The 22,863-nt window shown below is 33.5% G+C and overlaps 3 protein-coding genes across 4 annotated transcripts; 1 reads left to right on the top strand and 2 right to left on the bottom strand.

Moving 5' to 3' along the window:
- Positions 1-4,827: 4,827 nt before the first annotated feature.
- LOC107957203 (uncharacterized) lies at positions 4,828-7,680 on the bottom strand. Of its 2 annotated transcripts, none has more exons than XR_001700386.2 (4): positions 6,800-7,680; positions 6,514-6,598; positions 6,038-6,155; positions 4,828-5,185 (listed from the first exon to the last, which is right to left on the bottom strand). XR_001700386.2 is itself a non-coding variant. In XM_016892658.2 (4 exons), the coding sequence occupies exons 1-4, from the start codon at positions 6,946-6,948 to the stop codon at positions 5,147-5,149; spliced, it is 387 nt and encodes a 128-aa protein (XP_016748147.1). In that variant the 5' UTR covers positions 6,949-7,551; the 3' UTR covers positions 4,828-5,146. The 2 variants fall into 2 exon arrangements, 1 of the variants encoding a protein (XP_016748147.1); XM_016892658.2 differs by having other exon boundaries at positions 6,514-6,594; positions 6,800-7,551.
- Positions 7,681-8,474: 794 nt separating this feature from the next.
- LOC107957204 (aconitate hydratase, cytoplasmic) lies at positions 8,475-16,922 on the top strand. The gene is made up of 20 exons (XM_016892659.2): positions 8,475-8,921; positions 9,327-9,431; positions 9,563-9,723; positions 9,847-9,939; positions 10,380-10,565; positions 10,779-10,940; positions 11,462-11,606; positions 11,705-11,847; positions 11,936-11,992; positions 12,136-12,215; positions 12,331-12,406; positions 13,053-13,238; positions 13,444-13,511; positions 13,628-13,746; positions 13,920-14,041; positions 14,371-14,469; positions 14,562-15,041; positions 15,272-15,370; positions 15,739-15,981; positions 16,663-16,922. The coding sequence occupies exons 1-20, from the start codon at positions 8,645-8,647 to the stop codon at positions 16,729-16,731; spliced, it is 2,970 nt and encodes a 989-aa protein (XP_016748148.1). The 5' UTR covers positions 8,475-8,644; the 3' UTR covers positions 16,732-16,922.
- An 89-nt stretch (positions 16,923-17,011) lies between these two features.
- On the bottom strand, positions 17,012-19,215 carry LOC107957205 (uncharacterized). The gene is made up of 6 exons (XM_016892661.2): positions 18,821-19,215; positions 18,584-18,731; positions 18,240-18,400; positions 17,783-18,086; positions 17,498-17,691; positions 17,012-17,415 (listed from the first exon to the last, which is right to left on the bottom strand). Exons 1-6 carry the CDS (start codon positions 18,897-18,899, stop codon positions 17,261-17,263), a joined length of 1,041 nt encoding a protein of 346 aa, XP_016748150.1. The 5' UTR covers positions 18,900-19,215; the 3' UTR covers positions 17,012-17,260.
- Positions 19,216-22,863: the final 3,648 nt, after the last annotated feature.

Consider the following 22,863-nt stretch of genomic DNA (forward strand, 5'->3'; position numbering starts at 1 on the left):
TAAATATTTTTCAACAAACTGAAAATAAATTTTAAAAAATATATATACTTAAATAATACTAAAATAGATGCAACTTAACAATCAAATGTCTCTAAAATAATAACAAAATTAACAAATGTCTTTAAAATAATAACAAAATTAACAATAAAATAAATTGTATACAATATCCGAACAATAACAACAAAATAGTAGTAATATAATAGTAAAATGGTAGCAAAATAGGGAGAAAATAACAAGAAAATAATATTAAAAAAAGTATATTTTTTTTGCTTTTAGTGTATTCGGGCAGGGCCGGGCTCAGGCCAAAAATGTCTTACTTGAGGCTCAGCTCATTTTTTAAAGGGGCCTTATTTTTTTACCCAAGCACATTTTTCGGACCTATATTTTTGCCCAAACTTTCTCAAATTTCAAACTGGCCTTCGGGCTGGGCCGCCCGGCCCCGCCCATGATTAGATCTAGGCCTTGGTAAGGATAGTTCATATTATTTGGATTCTTGATTCTCAAGATTTTCCATTCCCACGGTCTTTTGAGATGTTGAATCGAAAGAACTGTAGGTTCATACTAGTTATAAAAATAATACTAAAACAAAATTAAATACAAAATGGATTGATAAATTAATTAATTATGAAAATGAGATACTTTTTAGTACATTTTGGTGCTGTGTGACTGCTTAACTTTACCACCTCACTTTTTCTTTATTCATCATACAATCATATTATTTAAAAAAATGATTTTTCATTAGTATCGTCTAACACATTGGCGGGCGATATCGGTATGTATTCTTTAAAAATATATATATATATATATTTTTATGAGTATACACAGCGATCTAAAATAATAAAAATATTTTTTTATTGATATCTCCTGACATACCGATGACACCGCTTTAATTAAATGTAAAGTTCATCTTTTGAATTTATTCTTTAATTATGGTAAAGCTCATAATATAAAATTTTACTTATAATATTTTTTAAAATATAAAAACATTTATTTTTCATTGAAATAATTTTTAAGCTTATAATTGGTATAAAAAATTATTTAATTTATAATGATTTTTAAAATAATTAAAAAAATTTAAAAACATATTAACTAATTAAAATTAAAAATTTTTATATGGAATTTATAATACATTATTTAAATTTTTTTGTCAAAATTTAAACAATATTTATAGAATTTTAAAAATTTTATAATGTACAATATAAATATTTTTACAATATTAAAATGTAATATTATTTTATACAACATTTGGAATGCATTATTTTATATTTTTGTGTGAAAATTTATAAATTTTATAAATAAATTTAATATTTTTGATAAATGCCAAAAGTGCTTCCTTGTTAGTAGACAAAGCCGGCTCGAAATTGTCTTTCATTCTAAGGTATAACTTGTATCCATGCGCTTCATATTCGTTTGGAATTCGCTCCCACAAATATAGCCCCTACCCTCTCATGTCAATCCCACGAGCCTCTTATCCATTCTTATTCGATCACGACGAGGGGCAAGGAAAAATAGAAAAACTCACATTGGGTTTAGGGATAATCAAGCTCGAATTGATGACTTCCACCACGTCAAGGTGACACTCTACCGCTGATTTATATTCCTTCCCTACCCCCATTAGGAAATAAAATTGATTAATCCTAAGTCAAAGAATCGAGTAAATCAACAACACCACTATTCTTAAACAACTTCGAGCCAGGCTTTGCTTTCACACTATTATGGATACGAAAATAATGGAAAAGGTTAATTCCATTGTCAACTGCTCCTATCAGAAATAGGATTGATTGCGGATTCATGGCATATACACATGGTTTCATAAAACCGTATGATTCTCTCAATCTAAATCAAACAGGTTTTATATGAAGAAGGTTTGCCTCATCATGTTCTATTCGATACAAGTATGAGAAGCAGCATTTTTAAAAAAAATAGAGAAATCAGAAGCAAATCAAGATGATACGGATCAGCCTTTTCTTCTTGCGCCAAAGATCTTACCATTTCCGAAGGAACTGGAGTTACATCTCTTTTTTAGTTCCATTCAAGAGTTCTTATGTGTTTCCACGACCCTTTAAAATTCACGTTTTAGTCTAATTCTTAATGTGTTTTTGGATGATTATTTGATTTAAAATGGTGAAGTTTATGCTCTTAATCCTTTAAACTCATGTTTCTATACTTAGAAAAGTATTTGAGAGCAAAGCGAGCGAAAATCGGAATCAGAGTAAGGTAACGGACGTGTGCTAGACCGTGTCAAAATCACAATTTGCACTCTAAACACGCAAAAAAGACGCAATTTTTAGCATTCCAAGACCTATATATGACAAAAATAAGAAGATAGGAGAGAGCCGTCATAGAATATTTAAGATAACAACTCGGAAAACACCATTGAAGTTGACTCTAAAGTAGATTTCTATCAAGATTGAAGATCTCCTTTTGATTTCTTTGAAGTTTATTATGAGCTTCTTTGTTTCGTGTAGATATATTGTCTTTGGGATGTTTTTATTTGCTATCATGAACTAGTTTCCCAAATACCTAGGTAGATGAACCTTAGGATGGATTCTATTATTTGATTTCTATTTTTACGCAATAAATACTTGGATCTTGTTCTCAATTATGTGTGCTTAATTCTTGGTTTCATATTTCTAGATTATTAATCCATGTTTGATGTGATTGAATCAGAGGAGGAATAAACCTTGTTTAAGAGAATATCTAGCATAATTAAGTGGAGTTGTATGCAATCCTAGAAATAGGACAATATAAATCTACCGGATTAGAGTGAAATCTAAGAGGAGAATCCATAAATCGAGTTAATGCGATAATAAAGGGTTTAATTAGAAATAAATTTTAATTAATCAACCTATAGTTAGTTGCTCTTATTCTTGAAGAGAGATATTAACATAATTTAAGGATTTTTACGGATCAGGATACTAAGTGAAGAAATTGCGTAATATAGATTGATAATAACAAATGAAGTCTAGGTGGATTTTTTCCTTGGTATTGCCTCACTTCTTGGTTGTTAATCGTTTATTTTCCTAATTTGTTCTTTGTAGTGTTCTTTAGTTAATTAATTTAGTTAATTTTAGTTTTAATCAATCACTCTAATTTGTCAGTTAAATAATAGAAAGACAACAATTATTAGTACTTTTAATCTTTGTGGGAACGATATCTGTGCTCATCATAGTTATACTATTAATTAATAGATACACTTGACTTTGTTGAATTTTTAGTTGGTTTACGAACTGCATCAATTTTCTAATTAATACATACAACTAATACATGAGATAAAGAAACTAGTATATATATATATACTCAAATTCAACATTCCCTAAAAAAGAATAATTTTATATTTTCCGCATATTTTTTTATCAAATTTGAAATTTTATTTATTGAGAAATTTTAGCCATTCTAATTTTGAAAATTGTCCTACGTATAAGAACAAATTTAAATGGATTTGTTGATTTATTTGTTTCGAATTTAAATTAAGTAATTTGAAAACATGATCTTAGTGGCTTTGATATTTTGTTTGAATAGAATCAATAAATGGAGATTGAATGAATTGATTTTTGAGTACAACTTTGACTCAACAACTGCAACAATTGATGTATAAGAGTATAGAAAAATAAATAAATTTTAAATATATCTTTATTTTTCTTTTACTTTTTACTTTGACTCTATTGTTGATATGATCTCGGTCACAGGCTCCCCAACTTAACCAACCCTTTTCTTTTAACTTTTTATTTTTTCCTTTTTGACAAGCCATTTAAAAAAAAATTAAAGCGTTGCCGTGTATACCTATGAAAAAATATGTATTTTTAAAGAACATATATCAAGTTGTCACTCAGTCAATTGACAATACTAAAAAAAATTATTTTTTAAATAATATGATTGCATGATGACTAGGAAAAAATTAAGAGGTGTAGTCAATTAGTCAAGTGGCATTGAAATGTACTATAAAAAAAATCTTATTTTGTAATTAATTTATTTCCCATACCATTTTTTTATTTAATTATTTTTTAGTATTATTTGTATAAAAACCCCTAATATATACTTCTAGCCTAAAGAAGAGTTAAAAAAATCTTGTTAAGTTACAAATAATTATAATCACATATTCCACCAAAATAGCCACATGTAAACATCTTTACGGTACGTTTGGTTCGCTGTAATGAAATAGAACTGTAATCAGTAATTTAATTATTTGGTTAAATGGAATGAAATAGAACTGTAATGGTATTCTTGTGTTTGGTTGAATAGAATGATGTTGTAATAGTATAAGAAAAAAAGTTAAAATGACCAGAATACCCCTAACAGATTTTTTTAAGTACATAATTATTGTTATTAAATTTTACTAAGATTATTATTAAAATAGTAAATAATTTAATTATGTTTTAATATAATTATTACTAAATATAATTAAATAAAAATAAAAACATATAATTTAATAATCATCTTAATATAATTTTTATTAAAATATGAATTGATAAAAATCATAACATAATCTCATAGGATCGGAGTTGCCAAAATTACAAATATTGATCCAAAAGCAATAATTATTCTCATTTTTATATATATGAAAAATATCAAACATTTATACACCAAACAAACTCATTTTTTAACTTCTCTATGAGACTACCCTAGCCAACCAAAAAATTGTAGACCAAATCAAAAGCCATGCAAAATGGATTCCACCATAAAGTGTTGGAGATATGGGAGATATAAATTCCATTGGCAGCCAAATAAGTCATCACCAAAGTTAGATCAACCAATGTATAAATAACACTAACAAAGCATAATAAACGGTAGTATAATTGATGCAGGCACATAAGGAGTAGGAGCATATAGGAGAATTGCTTTTTAAAGTCTCAGCAGTGGATAAATATTTGAATTATTGAACAACAATGGATTAATTTACACAAACATCCACGGAAAGTAATGACAAAAAGGGGTAAGTAGGAATTTTTCCAAATATTCCCCGGTTTTGTCGTGTTCGAATTTTCCTGGAGCTGAACATCATGTACAACACAAGACAATTTTCGTAGTGAGTATGCAGGGCATAATATGTGCCTAAAGATCTATTTTCCGGCGATTTCCTCATCATCCGAGGCAGCATATTCATCTTCACTCAGTTTTTCGTCACTTGACTTCACTTCTTCTGCTCCTACAACATTTTTAGGCTTGACATATTTCTCACAGTATTCTGGTACACCAAAAGAGTCATAACTTGTAAGCATTCTAGGAATAAGAAAAAAAAAAGGCATCCTTAAAATGCCATTGCAAAAAGAAGACATGAAATGTATGCTGCAGATTGATTAAAACCAGATTTTGAAAGTGCATGTGCCATAACTTGATCTAATGTTTCCCTGGCCACAGTTTCTGTAATGTATAGAAAATTGACATCTAAAACAATGGCATGGACTAACAGAAAATGAACAATGACTCTTCAGAAATGCACCAACTGAATTGTTAATTAACTGCATCTAACAATTTTGTTTAATCTCTAGTTACTTCCAAGATCCAACCAAAGAATAACTTTTTTTTCTTTTAAAGTATAAAAACCAACTATAGAGGAGTGTATTTTTATTCTATTTGTGAAATTACAATACTCAAATGGCATTAGAGTCAAAGCCGAGAACTCTAGGCAGCTATGTAGCTTAATTCTTCATTTTGCATTAATATGAGTGTAGGATATGAATCTCCAAATACATGAATAACTTATGTCAAAATTGAACATATCCTTACAGGACACATACTTGTATCCGACACTCACAGGTGAGTTCGAGTAACCAACTGAATAGCCACAATCACAGTAACAATCTAGCGCCGATTCAAAAAGAAAAACTCTAGTAGACATTATTGGCATATTGCAGGATCAAATATTCCTTATTGATATCCTTACATTAAAAATTAAAGTACTCAAAAGCAAGCTAACTTAAATAGCCATCACCAAAAACCCAAATATGTATAAAGATTTCATCTCTAGTTTCACCAAGACCACCATTACCAAAATGTATAATCCAAAAAGAAGAAAAAGAAAAGAGTAGATACTCACAGGAGACTTGGGGAATATTTCAGACAATAATTTCTTGTAATGCTTAACAGGTTGGCGAGATCTTGACCTCAAAGCAGGACAGCACACACACATGCTTTCACAAGCTGGGAAGATCTTCCTGAAGATGATCCCCAAATGAATGATAATTCATGTAACCACAATCAAATATCAAAATGCATTCCATGTACTATCTAATCCTCTTTTTCACTAGTTCTGTAGAAGTTTCTAATGAAGAGACAACTTCAATATTTTCACATAATCATGCTGCTAATAAAAGCAAAATACTGCCTTTGTTTTTTTTTTCTTCACAAAATGTTAATCTTCGTGCTTTAATTATTCGAATATGAAACTATTTCTGTTAAATGCATGAAAAGTTTATTGTCTTTGGCTTCCAACTAAGAAAAATAAAGATGAGAACCCTAAGCTTAAAAATAACAATAAATAGAAAAAAATTCAGAGAGAGGGAGTGAAATTACCGTCGACGCTGCCACCACCACTTCGTCCTCGAAGTCCTAGATTTCTCCATTCCGATATCTCTTGATTCCTTTTTGATGACTCTAACTACCAAAAAGTTCATAGAGGGAAAATCAAAAATGCAGTGAAAAAGCTAAAAAAAAAAGTGTTGCAACTCTGCAACCAAAGGGTTTATTGGCTTAAAAGGTGAAGAAAAAAAAAGAAGGAACGAAGAATATATTGACCTAGGTATTTTCTGCAATCAAAGGGAAAACGGGAAACATAAAGATGAGAAAAAAAGAAAGTTACCTGTGAACTGAGGGAGAAGATGATGGTTCTAGTGCTTCTTCATTCTCTGTTATAGGTGAGGGCAAAATTTGAAAAGGGGGAAAAAATTTTACTTCACACGGGAAAGAATGGCTATTCAATGGTGTGGGAACGGAATGGCTATTCAACATTTTCCCTGTAATACGCGATGAATAGATTCGGGCTGTAATAGCATTACAGCCAACCAAACTAATGTTTGGTGATGAGCCCGCCGAATTGGCTGGAATCTATTCTTAAGCCTCCCAACCAAACATGCTGTTAGAGTATCTCCACATGATAACTTGAATTGTATTGAAAGTACTCAATTCTATCCTTGCTTAGTTTGATTCTTGCACATTTAAGCTTTGCTAATGGGTGGTTGAAAAAAACTCAAGATCCGTTCAACAAATGTACAACTAATTTGGGTAAAAAAAAATACCAATACATAAAACAAGCTTTAGTCTATTGCCAGTTATTCTCCATGTTGCAAATAACGTTGCAGTGCCTGGTAAATAAAATTGACATTAACAAAACCCATTTGAAATTACTTAAAACCATGGAAAAAATTACAAACCCATGCCCCAAATTCCTTGAAGGATGAATCAACAACCAAAAGAGCTGCTAGAAAAGAAGAAGAAGAAATATGGAGAAGTAAACAAAAAGGAAAAATAAAAATAAAGTTAAAAGAAAAAAATTTAAGGAATTAAGGCTCCATTTGGTTTGAGGAAAAATAAACCAAATTTATTTTCGATTTATTAGAGAATGGAAAGCATTGAAGAAAAGTGTTGAAAATTTTAAGAATGATTTTTGAAAAATGGAAATAAAATATGTGAACAATTAGAAAATAATAAAAAGTTGCTTTCATTTTTCTTTTAACAGTTTTCAAATATTAAATATGATATCTTAGTTTGAATCTATATAAATGTAATTTTTTTTATTTTATTTCTCATTTTTTTTATTGTAGAAAAATAGTTATCAAACATGTTTTCATTAGTAAAAACAAATTTTTGTTTCTATTTATCAAATGTGCTTTTAAATTTTTTTAAAAATAGAAATAAAAAATGTAAATAGGAAATATTTAAAAAAAAACGAAGCCTAAATTATTCAAAAAGAAAAATATAAGTAATAGGTATACAAAATTGGCCTAATATTTTCATCTAAAAAGATGATATAAGATGCTACCTCAGTTTTTTAATACACCGTAATTAACGGATTAGTAATTAAAATATCATAAATTTTAAAGTATAGTAACTAGGTGGGTGACTGAATTTAGCCTAAAAATTAAAAATGAAATAATAAAAGGTAAAGGAATAGTAGACGTCAACGTGTGCTTGTCCCCACAAGAAAAAGTCATAACCCAATTTGCGAAGTAGATATTTCTTTTCTATAACGAATCCATTCTCCTGGCAAATCGTAACCGTTGATTTGACATCTCCTTTGCGAAAGTTCAAAAGCTTCCTAACATTCGATACAAATTTGCACAGACCAGCGTCACACAGCAACTCCCATCTGATCCCTACATCACATGGCTTTTGTTTCATGATGGGAAAAATAGACGGTATCAAAGTGATAATAATTAATTTTAAAGAAATAAATTAAATTAAACAAATTAGTGAATTAAAAAAAATGATTGGTCGATAATAAATAGTGATAAATATAACAATTTTCTTTTTACCAGAACTGGAATAGTCATTGGATACAAATCTCTAATTTAAACGCTAGGTAATCAGCTGCGCTCACTCTCCACACGCCTTTCTCAAAAAGAAAAAAGAGCCAGAACTTGGACATGAATTTCTTCTGCTAACTGGTTACTGCCATTTTTTTTTACGTTAACTCCTGCGATCTTTGATGGCGGTCTCATCTTCAGCTTCTTCCTCTCTCTTAAGGGCAGCGTCTTCATACTCTCGAACTCGGTTCTTTCATTCTTCGTTTCGGAATCTCAGTCCAAGCTCTCCTTCGCTTCTCAATCACCAACGATCTCTTGCCTCCGCCGCCGTTCGTTCCTTCCATTGCTCTCCGCGATGGAGCCACCGTCTCGATTGGAGATCTCCTTTTAGCCTTCGTGCTCAGGTCAGAGCTGTTAATCCAGTCATCGAACGGCTTGAGAGGAAGTTTTCCACTATGGGTACTGCTATATAGCTTTGTTTATTTTGATGGATTTTTTTTATCCGATCTTAAATTCAACATTTTATTTACTGATGTAGTTTAGATTAGTTTAAGGTCTCAGACTCTCAGTCAAAATCTTAGGTTGCTTGATCGGGTCCAATTAATGATAAGCCTCAGATTTAAAATTTTATTCATCGGATTCAATTTAACTAATATTTCATTATTAATTACATGATAAAAGGGATGAATTGTATTATGAAATCAGTATAAAGATTGTTATGTTTGTGAGGATACCTATATATGTATATAGCTGTTTTTTTTTCCCTCGAGATTTTAATCATGTGAAGTATGTTGAAGTTGATAACTAAACTGAAAAACTATCTGGTGATAAATTTGATCGCTCATCTATTTTTATGATTTTCAGCTGCTGAACATCCTTTTAAGGCAGTCCTGACCAGTCTTCCAAAGCCAGGTGGTGGCGAGTTTGGAAAGTTCTATAGCTTGCCTGCCCTGAATGATCCGAGGATTGGTAAATTTTCTCATGGAAATTAAATTTATATCTATTCTCTTGATGAATTTGATGTATTACTTCATGCCTGTCTCCAGTATCATTGTGTGATTGATCATATCTATTCCTTGTTTCTGTTCTATATATAATAGATAAACTGCCCTACTCTATCAGAATCCTGCTTGAATCTGCGGTTCGTAACTGTGACAACTTCCAAGTCAAGAAGGAGGATGTTGAGAAAATTATTGATTGGCAAAATACATCACCCAAGCAAGTAGAAATCCCCTTCAAGCCAGCTCGTGTGCTCTTGCAGGTATTTGATAAGCCTAGTTTATGTCTGTATGTGCATAAATGCACATCTTTACCAAAAGAAACAATTGATGCTTTGTTTATCTTAAATCATTCTTTTCCTTTCTTTCCCTTTTTGTTTGGCTAGGATTTCACTGGAGTGCCTGCTGTGGTCGACCTTGCTTGTATGCGTGATGCTATGCACAAGCTTGGCAGTGATACAAACAAGATTAATCCTTTGGTGCGTTTGTTTACATCAATTACATGAATATTTACTGTGATGAGAGTTCTGGAGTATCTTCAAACATTTATTATTTTTGGAGGGATGGATGGTTTCTAGATGCCATAGTTTAAGATTGCAATATTTTCATATTTTTGCCTTAATAAGGTTGTGGATCTTGAGAAATGTTCTCCATGTCATATTAATGTCATAGTTAGTACAAAATCATCTTCAACCACCATTTGTCATGCATTCTCTATGTGAGATATCTTTCTTTTCAATTTTTGATCCTGTTGGCTGCTCTGGATGATTTATGGGAAGTCATGTAGAATTTTCTATTTGATATCAGTTCAAAAACATGAGCTTTCAAATGCCACAGGTCCTGTTACAACATGCCTGGCTATTGTGCAATAAAGTTATTGTTTGCTCTATCCTCACGGTGTGTTGCTGAAAATATTCAGGTTCCGGTAGATCTTGTCATTGATCATTCAGTTCAAGTTGATGTAACAAGATCAGAAAATGCAGTGCAAGCAAACATGGAACTTGAGTTTCAGAGGAACAAGGAAAGGTTTTCTTTCCTTAAATGGGGATCTACTGCCTTCCATAATATGCTTGTTGTTCCTCCCGGTTCTGGTATTGTGCATCAGGTATGTGATATGGAAACAGAGTGCAAAGTGCAATCGACACTTCTTAACATAATAGTCGACATATCCTTAATGATCTATGTGCAGAAAAGTTTTTACCAACTAATGAAAAGTAATGAACAAATAAGCTTACATTTTTCACTAATTTGAATTTTTCATAGACAGTTAATCCATGTAAATATGGTGGCAAATTGAGCTGACACTGTAAAATTTTAGGTTAATCTGGAATATCTTGGACGAGTTGTTTTCAACACCAACGGCGTGCTTTACCCTGATAGCGTGGTTGGAACTGATTCCCATACAACTATGATAGATGGTCTTGGAGTAGCTGGCTGGGGAGTTGGTGGTATTGAAGCTGAGGCAGCCATGCTTGGTCAGGTAGGTATTTCCATAGAACTATATTTTTCGCCAAACTTTGGTGGTTTGTTTGGCGATGATTTCAGTAGTTTCTAGTTAAACCCTATACCTCAATGATGAGTACAACACAGTTCTTTTCTATTTAATAATTGCCAGTTCATGTTTCTATATGACATGCTAAAATAAAAGTGAAAAATGAGCCTGAACTTTCAACGAAGGATTTATGAAGCCTCTTTTAACTAAAGTTGCCACATAATTTGATGTGTGCATGTGATCTGTATCTCACATTTATTATTTTTCGTCTTTATCAACCGTTTTTGGCTTCTTTTGTTTTGTGTCAAACATTATAACAGAATAAGATGATGATGATACTTCAACTGACTTTGACAATAATTGTTTGTGATTCTGTTACTCTATATACTATCCAACTTTTCTTATTTTACTCTTTTTTTTAACCATACTGTTCATGTTCTTGTTCACTTGCTTGAATATGCATCTCTTCTATCCTTGTTTCCTAACATTAATGATTTTGAAATTGAAAGCCTATGAGCATGGTTTTGCCTGGTGTTGTTGGATTCAAGTTATTTGGAAAATTAAGAAATGGTGTGACAGCTACAGACTTGGTTCTAACTGTGACACAAATACTGAGGAAGCACGGTGTTGTTGGCAAATTCGTTGAGTTTTATGGTAATTACTTTTCATAGGGTTGTTGCAAGTTACTCTTAGTTTCTTAATGTCTGGCTATCAAATATTTTATAACCTTTTTATTCTGTATGAATTTATAGGGGATGGTATGAGTGAACTTTCATTGGCTGACAGGGCTACCATTGCTAATATGTCTCCTGAGTATGGTGCAACCATGGGATTCTTCCCTGTAGATCATGTTACTTTGCAGTATCTGAAATTGACTGGCCGAAGTGACGAAACTGTGAGTTTTCTACTTCATCCTATAACAGCCCATAATCTGCAATTACTGAAACTGAAGCACTAGATGACATCTTTGTCCTCAAATTCAGGTGGCAATGATAGAATCATATCTCCGTGCAAATAAAATGTTCGTCGACTACAATGAGGCAAGAACTTTTCTTCCTTTTTCATTTTACTTGTCCTTTATGCTTGTCAGATTCCGGTTGTTTAACTTGTATTCAGAATAACTAGTCTAATTCTTTCCTCTTCTACTTGTGCTTGCTCCCCAACCTGGTCTTGATATGTTCAGCCCCAACAAGAAAGAGTGTACTCATCATATCTAGAATTAAACCTTGCTGAAGTTGAACCCTGTATATCTGGACCAAAGAGGTTTTTCTTTTCTGCCACTTTTCTTGTTTGTTTTGTCAGGGAATTAGCTTATTTTTTAAATATTAAATATGATTTGTTGTACTATTTCGATGTTAACTGCTGCTATTCTTTCCAGACCACATGATCGGGTTCCTTTGAGAGAAATGAAGAGTGATTGGAATTCTTGTCTTAATAATAAAGCTGGTTTCAAGGTGAGTCTTGAATGTGCTCCACATCTTTGTTGTTGTCTATGTCCTCACTACTGCTCATTGTCTGTTTTATGTAAACAATTATTTACCATGAATTAATTGACAATTTGTTTCTTTTAACTTTCCTTTGGTTAGTTAAACAAAGCACTAACGATTTGATATTGAAGTATGATGATCAATAAAGTAATATTTACCTGGCTCAAACCTTAAAGCTAAATACCTTTGATTACATACTCTGTGTGTAGCATAACTTTCAAAAAATCATGACCATAATCTGGCACCTAACTTGTAATTGTGTTAAATATTCAATCATGAATCTGAAACATGGAAAAAGAAAGCCACTTCACTTATGACATGTTCATTTGAATTATTATGTGGACAATTCTCTCTCTTCCTTTTCCCTGTTTCTAGACTTTTACCCCTCTTACCATCTAGACCTTAATCCATGTACTGCTTTTCTAAGAAGTGGGTGACTCAAGTAACAGAATCACACAGTGGAAAACTAAAGGATAAAAATAATATGATTAGGTAGGAAATGAAATAGACCAACTTTTATCAGAACTTCTTCCCTTCAAGGTGTAAATTTATTAGAATTATTTTCTTTTGGAACCTTTAAACATTCTGCCGAATGTCTTACCATATGTTGTAGGGCTTTGCTGTGCCAAAAGAGGCACAGGACAAAGTGGCAAAATTTTCGTTCCACGGACAGCCAGCAGAGCTCAGGCATGGCAGTGTTGTAATTGCTGCTATTACGAGCTGCACCAATACATCAAATCCTAGTGTCATGCTTGGGGCAGGACTTGTTGCAAAAAAGGCTTGTGAACTTGGTTTACAGGTTTGGCATTTTTCTATTTTTATGTTTCTGCTGCTCTTTCCTTCTCTGTAATATCTCCTACTATCTTTTCTTCCCAATCTGCACCTTCACTTTCTTCTTAAAAACCCCTTTTCAATGTATTCATACTTCCTTGCCTTTCCTTGAACTATATGAATACTAATATTAATGTGAATAAGTGAATTTTGCTTGTATAATTGTTCCACAGGTCAAGCCTTGGATAAAGACAAGTCTTGCACCAGGTTCAGGAGTTGTTACAAAATATTTACTGCAGAGGTATTCCTTAATTTCTACTTGCATCTGAAATGGATTTGGAGTGAAAATCCTTTTTATAAAATATTTCTATATAATCATAAGAAATATGTTCACTAATTTTGGTTTATATGATGCAGTGGGTTGCAAGAATATTTGAATAAGCAGGGCTTCCATATTGTTGGATATGGCTGCACAACTTGTATTGGAAATTCAGGAGAATTGGATGAATCAGTTGCCTCTGCTATTTCAGAAAACGGTACCATCGAAAATTCTAACTGTAAAAGTTTTTGGGATTCATAATTTGCATGATGTAAGCGTGTAAATACTCAAATATTGTGTTACACTTTAACATGTTAATCTTATTCCTTGCCAATTTTAATTTTCAGTTTTTAACTGGCTAATCTAAAATATTTTGAATATTCTACGCAGACATTGTAGCGTCTGCTGTACTTTCTGGGAACCGGAATTTTGAGGGTCGTGTTCATGCCTTAACAAGAGCCAACTACCTTGCTTCACCTCCTTTAGTGGTTGCATATGCCCTTGCTGGCACGGTACATAATACCTAATTATTTACTGGTGATGCTCATATTTGTTAAATATTTACCGAGATTAATGTTATCATATATATAACCCATATATAATCTGATGTTAACTCAGAATGTTGGAGAGTTCAATGATGGTTATCTTCTAAATTAGTTAATTCTTGTGCATTTAGATTTAATTTCCTTGGAAAAAAATGTCAGGTGCTTTTCAATAAGATTTATTCAATAATATATGTTTTAGAATTGAATCACTTAGATCAGTGCATTTCATTTTTTTGATGGACTAGTAGCTTTTGCTGTATCATTTTTTATTATCAGTAACTATGGGGACTTTTCAGGTTGATATTGACTTTGACAAGGAGCCAATTGGAACTGGGAAGGATGGTAAGAGTGTCTATTTCAAGGACATCTGGCCTTCTACTGAAGAAATTGCAGAGGTAAACACCCTAAACTTGCAGTTCGCTTAAACTTGCAAATTTCACGTGTTTAAGCATGAAACTTATAAGCTTGAACTTTTCTGCTGTTTTAGGCTGTCCAATCCAGTGTCTTGCCAGAGATGTTCAAAAGTACTTACGAGGCTATTACAAAGGGCAATCCCATGTGGAATCAGCTATCAGTGCCTTCTTCCACTATGTACTCATGGGACCCCAACTCAACCTACATTCATGAGCCTCCATACTTCAAGAACATGACCATGGAGCCTCCTGGAGCCCATGGCGTGAAAGATGCTTACTGCTTATTGAACTTTGGTGACAGTATCACAACAGATCACATTTCTCCTGCAGGAAGCATCCATAAAGACAGTCCTGCTGCAAAATTCCTACTTGACCGTGGGGTGGAGCGCAAGGACTTCAACTCTTATGGAAGTCGTCGCGGTAACGATGAAGTGATGGCACGTGGAACTTTTGCTAACATTCGCCTTGTGAACAAGCTGTTGAATGGGGAAGTTGGCCCAAAAACGGTACATGTCCCTACAGGAGAGAAACTCTATGTATTTGATGCAGCAATGGTGAGTTCTTCAATTTTGAAGTCTATCACACTTCATATAAAATCAATTTGTTACCTAATTACACAACAAATCTTGATTTAGCACTACTTTCGTTATAGATTTGTTGTTTCCAATAAATGTCAATTCTACAATCAAATCATTGGTTTTGGTTTGTTTTAAATACAATATGAGATTATATATGCTGTCAAATTATACGCATAGTTAGCTGAACAATCAATCTGTAATTTCAGAGGTACAAGGATGCAGGATATGACACCATTGTTTTGGCTGGAGCTGAATATGGAAGTGGTAGCTCCCGAGATTGGGCTGCGAAAGGTCCAATGCTATTGGTAAGTCTTGATTTGGCCGCTGTGAAGAAATTCGTATTGGTCTTTTGATGTGCTTTGTGTACAGGTGTAATTAAGCTAAGTTGAACTAAAACTTTAACACGCTTGAGCTCCATTCAGAATTTGAGTCTTGAAGCTTGGTTAAAACTCAATTGAGTTTCAATTTTAGAGTTTGAGCTTGCTTCAAGACTAAAAAGAACAAAACAAATTCAGTTTAGTTAAACTCATATATCCAGTAAAAAATTGAGCTCCATAGCCCAAGCTGGTCAAGCTTGACTCAACAATGAAAGAGTTTCTTTTTGGTTAGTCCAAACTGGAGTAGCTTGCATGCTTGCTGTTTTGTTCACCTGAGTAACTTCCTTGCATGACAGGGAGTAAAAGCAGTAATTGCCAAAAGTTTTGAGAGAATCCATCGAAGTAATTTGGTAGGCATGGGCATCATTCCACTTTGTTTTAAGTCTGGGGAGGATGCCGACACACTAGGTTTAACCGGTCATGAGCGTTATACCATAGATCTCCCAAGCAAAATAACCGATATAAGACCCGGTCAAGATGTGACTGTCACAACGGATAATGGGAAGTCTTTCACCTGCACTGTCCGCTTCGACACTGAGGTACAGAATTGTTTCAAATATATCTTTTTGTGCGGAAATAGTGCAGTATACATTGTGTTTTATCATCTGCTATCATGTGACTATCCCTGCATTAACAGTCTTATTTATGAAAAATGCTCCCCTTGTTTGAATCTACATTATTGACTTTTTGGACTCAGATATGTGTGTCAGATTCGAGTGGTTCTAACACGGGTAATTCAGTTTTCCTAGGTTTTCATATATATTTGGAGGGTCTTTGTAGGGTCAAATTCTTATAACATGTCTAAAAATGTCAAACATGAATAGTTAAGAAAAATAAAGAGTCAAAACAATATAGGTCTAAATATGCTACTCCTTAGTCCTTGACATGGTTATTTGCAAATATCTAAATCGACTCGGTTTGGAGGTGTCAATTTACGATATTTGGATTCGGGTGTGCGTTTCAAATATGTTTGGCATAGATGCATTCAAGTTTTCTATGTTTTTGTATATGCTTAGAGGGTCCTTCACGAGAATAATTTGAAGTTATACCTTAATGTTTATTCACAGAGAATCTAGTCCTTTATGTTATTTGGAGGTGCGAGTGTTGTATATGAATACATATTTGACATAAGCATATTTTAAACTTCTAAAAGCTGCCTATTTGAAGTTATTGAAGATGAGGTGAATAAAAGCATAACTGACGGGTGTTTAAAATTGCAGGTTGAATTGGCCTACTTCAACAATGGCGGCATACTTCCATATGTTATTAGAAACCTGATTAAGCAATAAATGCATTGGCCCGGAGCCTCCAACCATTTCTAGATTCCCGACAATTGTAAAATGTGTGACGCAAATAAATGCTATCAATCACTGATCGATACTCTCCCATCAATGGGGCTTTGTATTAGTTTTTTTACAGACAGGCATTGTCCGTTGATGGACGAACAACCTTTTTCGAGAAATTTAGTAAATTATTTTAATCGGCCTTGGTGGGGTTTATTGCATGTTTAGCTCTTTCACAACTGTGTAATTATTCAATGTCTTTTACTCGGAGATTACAACCACAATATTAAATTATGATTGTAATTTTGCGATTTCAAATTCTGTTGCTCATGTGATTGAATACATAATTTACATCTAGGTCCACTATTTTACTATCGTTAAATTCACAATGCAAACATAACGTGTTTATGCAATTTAAATATTATTTTTTAGTTCTATTCAAGACCACAGTCTGCAAATTAAGAAATAAATACAGTGAGTAATTTTATGATGATGTTTGGATGGAACAAGTTAGTGTAAATTGGCGGCGTGTGGTTCAGGCAAGATCTTGGATAACGTAAATGAAATTAAATTCCGCTTCAACAGTAAAAGCATCATTATCAATTAGGCCAGGCGTCTGTTTTAGATCTGCCAACTTCATGAAGTATGGGAACCCCCAACAACTCTGAGACCTGCTAAACCATGCATCACCTACATCACAATTTACACCTTGTTTAATAGTATGTAAATCAAGCCTTGCAACTAGTATTCAGTAATTATACATTCAACTCACCTGTTCTGGGTTTTGTTGGATCGTATTCAGATTCACCTTTTCTGGGATTGCTTGGACCGTTTGACTTAATTTGCAGTCTCCATTGCACATGCAATTTGTCTCCACTTTCAAACTCCGAGTCTTGTAGGTGAAGGTAAATGGATAAATATTTTCTCTTCACCTCCGGAACACCTATGGGATAAAGTTGTAATTCCCTGAACAAATAATCATAATATTTATTCAACACCTTTCCGATTTTTTTTTAAAAGAAAAAAAAGAAAAAAAAAAAGAGAGTGGTAAACGTACCATACATAATCCCCAATATTAAACTTGAAGGAGCGAGGTTCAGATGAGTTGGAGAAGTTGTGGATGAGCCAAGTAACACGGTTTTTTTCAAGGTGGTCAAGGATGGAACAACATTCCCCTTTTTCCTTTTCTGGGTTTTGGCCAACCTCATGATTAAGGGATCCAGTTTTTACAACAAAAACCTCAACTCCAAATTTGCAGGTGTTTTCTTGGGGATTCAGCCAATCGATGAATTTAGAGAGAAGCATTAGTCGAGAAAACCCACTTTTTTCCTTTTCTGCACTGAATCGTTTCACTTTCCCATCTATATTCATTTTAATTTGGAAACCAAAACAGACTTGGGAATCAGTATGACACTACCGTCTATTTTAAAATATTTTATAATCAATATTTATATATATGAATCACTCGACCCATTAGATCTGTTCCTACTCATGAACAGACTTAACTATTTTACCTTGAATGGTGATGTATCGATTCATTCCATGATGATATACAAAAAAATTTATAAGAGCATCAATCTTCCTATTAGAGCCAAGATGTTGAATGTCCATATTTCGTAAGTAAAGAGAGAGATAGACATCTCCATTTTCGAATTCCGGGTTCAATATCAAACTCCTGCCAAAAAAATAATCAACTCTGATTTATTATCGGGAAAACACCAAGTATGAATCCTTTTAAAGTGTAAATAAAACAATCAAATGAGTTTAACACTTGATTTGAAAAACCCGTAAATCGAGTCTAAACTATTCTCAAAATGAGTTGAATATTTCAAAGTAAAACTTGATTGAAGGGACTCACCATTTGTGGTCACTAGCTTCAAATGCAGATGATTCATATCCGCGGACTTGAGGTCTTGAAAGGATTTCCCAAAGAAACGTAAGCGATTGGATTTCTAATATGTAATGTGCGGGTTCTTCTTCTCTCCACGTCAGTTCTATTTCATCATCTGATATACAAAATTTGCACATTATTGATTATTCATCCATAAATTACGTATCTGGTTTTGTAATTCAATAAAATCATATATTGGGTTACCTTTCGTTTCCTCACGCTCCGCCACCTTGGCCGGCTCATTTGCTGTTGCAGGATTGGATTTGGGTGTTTGGTTAGCCATTAAAAAAGAAGAAGGTTATTTGAACTTTGGTTTTAATATCCCATCTACGATTTCAACTTGATAGAAAAGAAAGAGAGAAAGTTAATTCATAAATAATGAAAAGTATATTCTTAAATCTTGGTCTGGAAAAGTTCTTATAAACTTGAAGATATAGATTATCCTTTTCTCCATTTCAGAGGAAATGCATCAGCCATGTGTTTATTGCTTCTGTCAATAAAAATATTTCTTTTCATTTTCTCCATTATTTTTTTAATATTCCAAATAAAAATTAAAATAGCCAAACCATTATCTGCAAAAGTGGATTGTGAATCTCAATACCTCGTTTCCAAAAATAAAACCAATTTAAATTATAGATGTTTTGGGGCAATTTACTAAAAAAATCCCTTTTATATTATTATTTATTGAAATGTGCCAATTTTTTTTATTTACCGGAAAGGGTCATTTCTTCTGAAAGCGCGTTCATGTCAGTACGAAGTCAGGGGACGGGTCAACAAAATGCGTCCCTGAGGGAGCGTTTTGTCCCGCTTTCACGGTCACTTGACCATTTGAACTCCAGCCGTCAATATATGTAAGGCCCTCCCCTCTTTCATTTTTTCACACAATAGTCCTCTTACAATTCTCTCTAAATTTTCTCCAAATTCTCTCAAATTTCTCTCAATTTTTGTCAAAGCTCTCTTTAATTTTTTGCAAAAAAGATCTGTTTAAATTTTTTTGAATTAGTTTTATTTTTTAAATTACAAAAATATTCGATCGTGTTAGCAATGGCTGGAGAATTAATTCGTCTCAATACGAAACACATCTTCTTCGTCGATCAAATGACAAATGGTAAGTGATAAGTTTAATTAATTTTTGAATAGTATTTAATTTTTTTTCATTTATGCAATTTTAATTAATATTTATTTTATAATTTTTTTATAACAGTCTTTAGATCGGATGTTGCAATGTTATATCCGTAATATGTCTGGTCCTCCATCGTCGTTGATAGAGAATTATCTGCGAGAAGCGGGTTTTTGGCACGTGGCCACGATAGGCCGAGGGTGCAAGTTGGACCTGAAACTAATTAGTGCGTTGATAGAGAGGTGGAGACTTGAGACGCACATTTTCCATCTTCTATGCGGAGAGTTGACTATCACTTTGGAAGACGTGCAATTGCAATTGGGATTGCCGGTCGATGGGTACGTAGTCACCGGGTCCGCTCAATCTGCTGATTGGGGAGCCGTATGCTATGAGCTTTTGGGTGCTATTTTGGATAATATTAACGAAGGTCATATCGAGATGGGCTAGTAACGAGACACATTTCTGGAGTCGGATAATGATTCGAATGAATTAGAGAGAATACGATTTGCTCGGACATACATTCTTGAGATGATTGGAGGTTATCTGATGCCAGACTTGTCACGAAACCTCGTACATCTAAGATGGCTGTTGAAACTCATTGATTTTAGAGCAGCAGGTGAATTAAGTTGGGGGTCTGCCATGTTAGCAACATTTTATCGGGAGATCTACGGGGCGATGCGACCGAATAAAGTCGAAATCGGAGGATGCCTATCACTACTGCAATCATGGGCACGGTTTCGTTTTCTATTTTTACATCCTTGAGTGAACCACCCATATACATTCCCACTAATAACGAGGTAAATTTTATATTAGATTTTACAATTATTACGTACATTTAAAATATAATTGTATGTTAAAAAATTGTTTAATTAGGTGGAACCATTCGGTGAGTTATGTTGGAATACTCACATCTCTTGAAGATATACGGCTTCTATTAGACCAACGGTCGGAAGCACAAGTAAGTATTAAATAAAATATATATACATAATAAAATAATCGTTTCATATTTAGTAGTTAGTATTTAGTATTTATTATTTAGTATTACGTATATAACTAATATTTTTATCATGTTCATAAAGTTTCAATGGACACCATACGAGGATCCGACAATTCGGGCAGTAATTCTGGATGAATTTTTTTCAAAATCCGAACATTTGGCATGTGAAGGTCCCATTGGTCAACTATGCTATCGTGAAGGTGCACCAGTCAGATAGAGTATTGCGGCAATTTGGATTTCGACAACCGATTCCTGTGGCACCTGAGATGCTCGATGATAAGCACAAAGTCAACTTACGGCTATTGAATATGGATTGGCCGAGACACTGGTCAGAATATATCAAAATGTGGGAAAATTGGTATGACTATATACCTACTCGGGAACCGATCATCGTTCCTGAGTTAGTATACGTGTTGGAATACATGCCATGGTTTAAGATCCATGGCAAGCCATATTTACTGTCGGAAGAGGAGAGACGACGATAAATTCGTGTGCAAATGGAACGATGAGACCCTTTAAATCCAAGAAGAAAGGATGACGACGTGTGCCCATCAACAGCGCCCACACAGCCACCTGGCCCAACACTTCAACCGACAACACCCATATTACAGCCTTTTCAGATTATGTCAGGTGCGCATCCTAGCCCTTATATGTATCCTAACCCTTTTATGTTTCCTTTTCCCAGTCCTATGGCAGGTTCGAATGCATGGCCCGGTTCATTTTCATTTCCAATTACTCCGAGTCAACTGCTGATCAATAGGTCACCGTCACATGAGGGATCGTACGTGGCGTCGTCGGGGAGCTCTTCTATTTACCATTCCCCATCGCCTTATCAGATTCAAACATCTCCATCATGGGTGATGCAAACACCTCTGCATTCATTATTCTATTAAGGTAGGTCATCCTTCTAATACCCACAACCAGATCCCCTGCCGGAGGAATCACAATCCCCACCGGAGCAACCACAATCGCCGCCGGAAGCTGAACCAAGGAGGAATTCGGCGCGTAACCGTCGACGACCCCCATGTGGCACTGATTTCGACCGACACAGACATTGATTTTTTTAATATATTTGTAGAAACTTTTTTATATAGTTTCATATAATAAAATAAAAGTTGTTTTTAATATTTTAATTGTACTTTACTTTTTAATTTTATTAAAACAAATGTTCTTTTAAATTAGGTAATATTTTTTTATCATTTTTATATTTAATTTTTTATATAGTTTCAATTAATAAAATAAAAGTTGTTTTTAATATTTTAATTGTACTTTACTTTTTTTAATTTTATTAAAATAAATGTTCTTTTAAATTAGCCAATATTTTTATTATTTTTATATTTAATTTTTATATATTTTTAATTAATAAAATAAAATTTGTTTTTAATATTTTAATTGTACTTTACTTTTTTTAATTTTAATACAATAAATGTTCTTTTAAATTAGCCAATATTTTTATTAAAAAAATGTTATTTTGAATACAATAATATTTTTTTATATTTTTAATAAAATATAAATAATGCAACATAATTTTATTACAACAACTATCAGCTATTCCGATTTGGACATGATCGAGTTATATGGCCTCGGTTCCTACAGCATCCGCACAACCTCTGTTGGTTCGTTATTTCTCGAATATCCATATTGTTACGTATTCTAGTCGAGCAAGGTCGACCTTTTGGTTTGCGACGCAATTCTCTATCCAGTAATAGCTTAAACGGAGTAAGCGATACAAACGGCCACTTACGTTTATCTGGGATCGGTGGGTATACGTGTCTCCACACGTTGTACATGTATTTTATTTTGTACACTTGGTCGACATATGTTATGGGATCCAGATGAAGATTTTAACAAGCTGCAATTACATGAGCGCATAGATAACGTAGTGCGTCAAACACCCCACAGTCGCATGTCCTATATCTCAAGTGTACACGATATTTCCCACCAATAATACATTGGTTCGGTCTGTCAAACTCTGTCACATGAAACCATAGGTTGTCGCGATCGTGACATACTATGTGCATGGTGTTGGCTCGTGCCTTCGCCTTGTTAATCTTTCGCAATACCTTCGTGCACCATAAATGGCCTCCTTGCATTTGGCCTTTATAACTCGCTACTCGCTTTGGAAATAGT

This window comes from Gossypium hirsutum, chromosome A05 (genome assembly GCF_007990345.1).
Source record: "Gossypium hirsutum isolate 1008001.06 chromosome A05, Gossypium_hirsutum_v2.1, whole genome shotgun sequence".
Taxonomy (NCBI): Eukaryota; Viridiplantae; Streptophyta; class Magnoliopsida; order Malvales; family Malvaceae; genus Gossypium; species Gossypium hirsutum.

Excerpts from the sequence above, each read along its gene's own strand:
- LOC107957203 (XM_016892658.2), bottom strand. The coding sequence starts at position 6,948 with ATGTTGAATAGCCATTCCGTTCCCACACCATTGAATAGCCATTCTTTC. Across the intron at positions 6,595-6,799 it reads TCTTCTCCCTCAGTTCACAG|AGTCATCAAAAAGGAATCAA; the intron begins GTAACTTTCTTT and ends TTTGGTAGTTAG. Across the intron at positions 5,186-6,037 it reads AAATATTCCCCAAGTCTCCT|AATACTGTGAGAAATATGTC; the intron begins GTGAGTATCTAC and ends TTGGTGTACCAG.
- LOC107957204 (XM_016892659.2), top strand. The coding sequence starts at position 8,645 with ATGGCGGTCTCATCTTCAGCTTCTTCCTCTCTCTTAAGGGCAGCGTCT. Across the intron at positions 8,922-9,326 it reads GAGGAAGTTTTCCACTATGG|CTGCTGAACATCCTTTTAAG; the intron begins GTACTGCTATAT and ends TATGATTTTCAG. Across the intron at positions 9,724-9,846 it reads CAGCTCGTGTGCTCTTGCAG|GATTTCACTGGAGTGCCTGC; the intron begins GTATTTGATAAG and ends TTGTTTGGCTAG.
- LOC107957205 (XM_016892661.2), bottom strand. The coding sequence starts at position 18,899 with ATGGCTAACCAAACACCCAAATCCAATCCTGCAACAGCAAATGAGCCG. Across the intron at positions 18,087-18,239 it reads TCGATACATCACCATTCAAG|ATGGGAAAGTGAAACGATTC; the intron begins GTAAAATAGTTA and ends AAATGAATATAG. Across the intron at positions 17,692-17,782 it reads AATATTGGGGATTATGTATG|GGAATTACAACTTTATCCCA; the intron begins GTACGTTTACCA and ends TTATTTGTTCAG.